Source organism: Phoca vitulina, unplaced genomic scaffold, assembly GCF_004348235.1.
Source record: "Phoca vitulina isolate PV1807 unplaced genomic scaffold, GSC_HSeal_1.0 scaffold898, whole genome shotgun sequence".
NCBI classification, from domain to species: Eukaryota; Metazoa; Chordata; class Mammalia; order Carnivora; family Phocidae; genus Phoca; species Phoca vitulina.
This window is the reverse complement of record NW_022590585.1, coordinates 5,236-11,095: the sequence shown is the minus strand read 5'-3', so window position 1 is coordinate 11,095 and position 5,860 is coordinate 5,236. Positions and strand designations below refer to the sequence as shown.

The following is a 5,860-nucleotide window of genomic DNA, read 5'->3' as shown; positions in this document are numbered from 1 at the left end:
CGTGGGACGCGTCAGGAAGGGGTACAGGGGCCTGCAAGAAAGCGGGAAGGACGGCCCTGCCGACGTGCCTCCCACTCACACCGCTTTCCTTCGTGTACCACGGGAAGAGGACCCTCTCTGCGCCCAGCAGGTGGTACCCGCCCCGCCCCCCTCTGCCCGGTGGAGCTGGCGCCCCCGCCCCACACAGGCTCGTGTCCCTCCGAGAGGTAGGCACCCCCGGAACGCGGAATCACGACCCAGGATCCATTTTCCACACTTTATCTCGGTGCAGCTACTGGAGAGTCCCGAGGCCGGGACGGCCCCTCCTGCGCACGCGCAGTCTGTCCGCCGCGGGCCTTGCCAGGCGGGACGGTGGGCGCCGCGGCGCGGGGGCCGTGGCCGCCGTCTCGCCGGGCCGCTGAGGTAGGGTCAGACGCAGGCACACTCGCGCGCCGACAGCTCGTGGACCGTGTGGTAGCGGCTGTGCGCGTCCAGGAAGGACACCTCGTCCTCGTAGGCCGTCGGGCGGCAGCAGGGCTGCGCGCGCACCCGCTCCCGCCGAACGCGCCGCCGCTGCCGAAGCCGCCGCAGCCCCAGGTCGTAGACGCGCGCAGCCGCTTCGCAGGCGCCTGCGCAGTAGCGGAACAGCACCGTCTCGTCGGACGCGTAGCCCAAGCCCAGCTCGCTCACGCGCACTTCCAGCTCGCGCAGCCCGCACGGCCGCGTCCCCGATCGCGCGCGCGCGCGCCTCCGCCGGAGCCCCGCCCGACGGCGCGGACGCGGGGGCCTGCCGGCCCAGGGCGTCAGCTGGCGCAGCTCCACCGCGTCCGGGGCGCCCTGCAGCAGTGCACGATCTGCGAGGAGAGGGAGAGAGAACCGGGTGGGTCGGTGGGTGACTGGGGGAGAGTCCCCGACCCCCGCTGTTCCCCTCGGAAAACAGCCCCTTGGTAGCGCACCCTCCCGAGGCAGCTTCTCAACTCCCTGCTACATTCCCAAGCATGTTCCCTCTCTGGGCGCCGTGGGGGATGCCTGTGCAGAGTCCCCGCGCTGGAGCCCCGGGACTCCCAACAGCCCTCTCTGGACCCTACCGCTGTGGTGGACGCTCAGAACCTGGCTCCTCCTTTCCGGTGCCCTGGAGCGCTTTCCAGCCTGCCCCACGTTGAGCTGAGCTCGCCCCGGTGTCTCACTCCCTATGGTCATCCCCACGCCCACATTCTCCGTGGACCTGACCCTTTGTTCTGCTTTCGCTGAGCTGCTCCCACCTCTTTGCAGAAAAGGAAGGGAGGGCTCAGCTGGGGCTGTAGTGATCCAAATCCCTGTCGCCGTGGGCCCCCAGCTGGCCCACCCCTATGCTGGGATGCCCCTGGTAACTGGCACCCCTTTTGTGACCAGTGTTGGGGAGCTGCATCCCATGCTTCAAGCACTCACTCGTCGGTTGAGCTGATAATGAGTCTCTGGCTCACTCTTTGGGGGCCCCACCCAACGCCCCCCACCTTGTCCCTCCTGCTCCGCCGCACGCTGGGACTCAGTTTCTCCATGCACAGTACCAAATCGGGGTGTTTGGGCTGTTCAGAACGCGCGGAGGATAACACCAGCAGGCTCGGAGGCCTGCACGTGAGGACTGTGGGGGGAGGCAGCGGGGAATGTCACGGCCTCCCCCGAGTTACAGGTGAGACAACAGGCATCCATTAGGGCAGAGACTGGCCCAAGGCCACAGTACCAGCAGGTGGCAGAGAGACACAAGCCCAAACAGCCTTGTTCCCGCCTCCATCGTGTGCCCAAGTTTGGCCCACGTCCAGTGCTCTGCTCCCACGGTTGCCAGGAGGTGCCCGGAGTCACAGATTCCCAGGGCCCCGGAGCCTAAATTTATTTCCCAGGCGGCTGGGCTGCCCCGGTACTCTGCAGCCTCGGGAGAGCCTCGTAGACATGCCAGTGGCAGGTGGCGCTGAGAGTGGAACTGCAGGCAGGGGCTCCCAGTCTCTGAACAAGTGGCAGGCATGCTTGTGGTTGGGAGAGGAGACCGTGAGTTTATCTCCTGCATGCCCCCAAGGCTGGCACCCTTGGCTCTCAAAAGAAATAGCTTATAGGCAGACGCAAGGGAGAGGGTGTGTCCGTTTCCACAGGGGGTCTCAGGAATCAGACAAACCCCAGTTGTGAGTCTTGCTCTGCTACTTTCAGCCCTGTATCACTTCAGGCAGGTGATGGTCCTGCTCTGTGCCTCAGTTTCCCTGTCCGCTCAGGGTGGCTTGCAGAGAGTTCCCCTCTGGCTGAGGCTGGGACAGTGGAAAGTGGGGATCAACCGAGCAACATGTTTCCAGTTCTTGAAGTCCAGGGGCAGGACTTGGTGGCCAGCACCGTCTGCTCTGGGGTTAGGTTCCAGCCTACCTCACTTATGGTGCCTAAAATTCCACCATGTAGCGTGCCCGCCCCTAAGGTATACATCTACACAGATATTCTTGGGGGGGGGGGCGCGGCGGGGAGGTTGCCAGATAAAGTACAGATGCCCAGTAAATTTGAATTTCAGATAAACAGTGAATAATCTCTTGGTATATGTGTCCCTGCCTCCCTCCAGCAGGCCTGGCCACCTGCACAGGGTCTGGAACACAGAGATGAGATCAGCAATAGCTCCCCCCACCCCGATCCCCATCCCCGCGCTCCCACCGCCCCAAGCCTGAAATTCCACCATCAGCGCATTGGTCTCAGGGCCTAACACTGGGACACTGGAGGGATCAGCGGCCACTCCCTTCCCTTAGCAGGACTGTGCCCAGGGACAGGATGCAGGGTGGGCAAGCACCCGCCCAGGGGCCGAGACCCTTCCCGGTGACTGAGATCCCACCGTCGGTGTTGTGCCCCAGGTTGTAAGCACTAGGTTCCCCGCGCCCCCCCTCCACCCCCCGGCCCCGGGTTTCTGGAACCCAGTGTCTTGGGAAGGACTTTGCCGCCTGCAGGAGGAAGTGGCGGGCGGAAGTGGAGCCCGTGCCTGAGGCCACCCTTGTCCATTGTAAGGACAAGAAAGGAGGATTGTGTGGGCCGGCGGGACGGGCGCGGACTTGCACACGGGCTGCACGCAGCGCAACCCCGCGGGCGCCATGCACGCGCCGCGCCCGCGCCCACACCTCGGTGGACACGTGCGCGCGCACAGGAGGTCGGGACCCGCGCCCTACCCCGGGCAGGCAGGCGGGGCAGCGGGCCGGCGCCAGGGAGGAGTGGGGAGTTGGGCTGCAAAGGGGGCGTTTCCACATCTCCACCGCAGGGCCTTTTCCCGCGTCCATCTCTCCCAACCTTGTGTCTGTCTGTCTCTGTCTCTGTTTCTCTCCCCATTTCTACGTCTCTCGGGGTCTCCCCTTCCCCTCGGTCCCTGTCCACGGGGCAGGTCAGTGGGGACTCGGATCCAGCCTCCCTGTCCCACACCACGTGCTGCGCATGGGAGCCCCCGGGGGGGGGGGGATGCCCAGATCTAATCTCCATCTGGACCCCTGGCCCCTGAGGGCCAGAGCCTAATTCCTTGTGACAGCTGAGCCCAGAGACCCCTGGCTCCCAGCGATCTCCCCCCCCCCCCGCCGGCCCACCACGACAGCTTTCCACCCCTGCCATTCCGTTGGGGGGATTTGCACCCTCTCCTCACCCCATCCAAATTAAGCCTCTGTGGCCCCTGCATGAAATTCCACCGTTGTGGCCGCCCCTGTATCGGGGCAGCTGACCCAAGTCGGGGCCCCGCTTACACTGGGCCAGGCGGGCGATCCGGGCGTCCAGGGTGCGAGGCGGCCGGCGCAGTGGGGTCAGCGAGGGTCCCAGGTGGTGACTGAGGAGCAGGCCGTCCCGACACATCCAGATGGAGAGCACCGAACTGCAGAGCACCGAGGCCAAGGCTGCCGCCTTCCAGCGCTGCATCCTCGGCCTGCGGGCACGCGATGGTCAGCCCCACGGCCTCCGTCTGTCTGTCTGTCTGTCAGGCAACAAACGGGAACAGGGCGCTGGGCCAGGCACCGGGGACCCGGTGCGGCCCCTGATTTCCAGCCACTTCTGCTTAATGATCAGTAATAACGTAGACATGATTCGTCAAGGAACCCTTGAACAAGGTTGTGAAAAAATGCTGCCCAAGAAAGGAGTGGGCCCTGTACCAGGAGTAGCAGGGGACCCGCCCCCATCTGGGGGTCTCAGAGTGCTTTCCTGAGGATTGACGGAAGTCGAGCCTTGACCAAAGGTAGAAGTCGGCCAGGCACAAGAGAATGGCATCTCAGGCAGGAGGAACAGCCAGTGCAAAGGTCCTGAGGCTGGACCAAGGTTGGCCAACGCAGCCAGGAGGCTGGAGTGGCTGGAGCCCAGTGATTTTGGAGGGGAGCCTGGAAGGAGGTGAGGGCACTCCCAGCAGGGGGCACTGTGGGACTGGGGCGTGGAGAAGACAATGTGCTCTGATGTGTTCCTAACATATTGGGGCCCTCGGGAGTGACGTCCTGCCCCTCTCTGAGCCTGGGTTTCCAGACAGAGATTAAACTGATGCCCAGAAGCGGGCATCGATGGACCAAAGCTGCACTCGACCCACCACCCCCAGGCCTTTGCACAGGCCGGTCCTCCCACCCAGCACATTCTCCTCTCCTCCTCCCCACTCCCCTCCCCCTCTCAGTCTCAGCTCGGAGGGCGTCTCCCCCAGGAAGCCTTCTCCGGCTGCTCCTCCTCGCGCCCTTCCTCCTCCCCAGCCCCGGGTGGGCGCCGGTGTGCACCCTCTGGGCCCCCACAATGGCCTGAGCTTCTCCCGGTGAGGGACTGGTGACTCAGGGCTGGGACCGCCTAGCCCCGCGCACTATGTGCACACAGTAGGTGTTTCGTAACGCATGCGCACTCCCGCTCACCCCGTCAGAGCCCCTCCCCGCCGCCGGGCGCCCCCGCCCGGGTTTACATTCCCGGGCCTGGCAGCCTGGTGGCGGCCCGCGCGGGGTTGGCGGTCCGCCCGGTGTAAACATTTACACGGAGCATTGAAAGCCGCGCTGGATGCCGGTCAGCGCCTGGGCTCGGCCGTGGGGTGCCGGGCGCCCCCACGCGCGCCCCTCGGGCGGCTCAGGCTGCGGGCCACTGTGCGGAGCCGGCATTTGCGTGCGATTTGCTTTGCAGTTTTGCATGGACCCCGCACTGGCGGGTTCGGCGCAGTGGGTCTGGAACCGTCTCTCCCCTCAGCCACCCCCCCTTCCCCCCCCCGCCCATGGAAGCGCTGGCGCAGGACCTACAGCCGCCAGACAGTAGCCGGGGACATTTATTAAGCGCCTGCTGTGTACCAGACCGGGTGCGGAACCCACGAAGAAGGCAGCATGATCTCCATTTTACAGCTGGGGAAAATGAGGCACAAAGCAGGTAGGGGCTTATCCAAGGTCACAGCTAGACAAGCATCTGGGATTCGAACCCGGCTGCAGGCGCTGCGCTGTGCTTGGCAGCCTTGGAGTCCCCCTGAGGACTTGCCCCGCTTGGGGGTGTTTGGATAGGGCCGTTTTGGGGACTGCTGGTGGCGCTGGCAGAGAATGAGCTCCCCCACACGGGGGCGTGAGAGAAAGCCGGGCCAGCCTGCAGATCGGAGGGCACTTGACCGCGCCTGGCGTGCTGCAGGAACACTGGTGGCCCATGAGGCTGGAACAGAGTGCGCGAGGCGGAGGGGGGGGGGGGGGAGGCCGGGGGGGGGCCCGGGGCAGGTCACGCAGGGCCTCGGGGGCCGCGGGGAGAACATCTCATTGTCAAGCTTGTGCAGCAAGGGGAGGACAGCCCCCGAAGTTGTCAGGTGTCCAAACCCGCCCCTTGGCTCTAAAGGAGCACCTGCTTTATGCTTTGGGGGCACAGAGCCCTCCCTGCACGCCCAGCACCCTGCCTGCTCTCGCACCCACGTCCTGCCGGGGTG

General features: G+C 65.3%; 1 protein-coding gene across 1 annotated transcript; it reads right to left on the bottom strand.

The window, feature by feature from the left end:
• Positions 1-374: 374 nt before the first annotated feature.
• On the bottom strand, positions 375-3,912 carry NRTN (neurturin). The gene is made up of 2 exons (XM_032399727.1): positions 3,702-3,912; positions 375-833 (listed from the first exon to the last, which is right to left on the bottom strand). The coding sequence occupies exons 1-2, from the start codon at positions 3,868-3,870 to the stop codon at positions 409-411; spliced, it is 594 nt and encodes a 197-aa protein (XP_032255618.1). The 5' UTR covers positions 3,871-3,912; the 3' UTR covers positions 375-408.
• Between the last annotated feature and the right edge of the window lie 1,948 nt (positions 3,913-5,860).

Coding starts and splice junctions, on each gene's coding strand:
- NRTN (XM_032399727.1), bottom strand. CDS start 3,870: ATGCAGCGCTGGAAGGCGGCAGCCTTGGCCTCGGTGCTCTGCAGTTCG. Junction 834..3,701: donor GATCGCCCGCCTGGCCCAGT/GTAAGCGGGGCC, acceptor CTCTCCTCGCAG/ATCGTGCACTGCTGCAGGGC.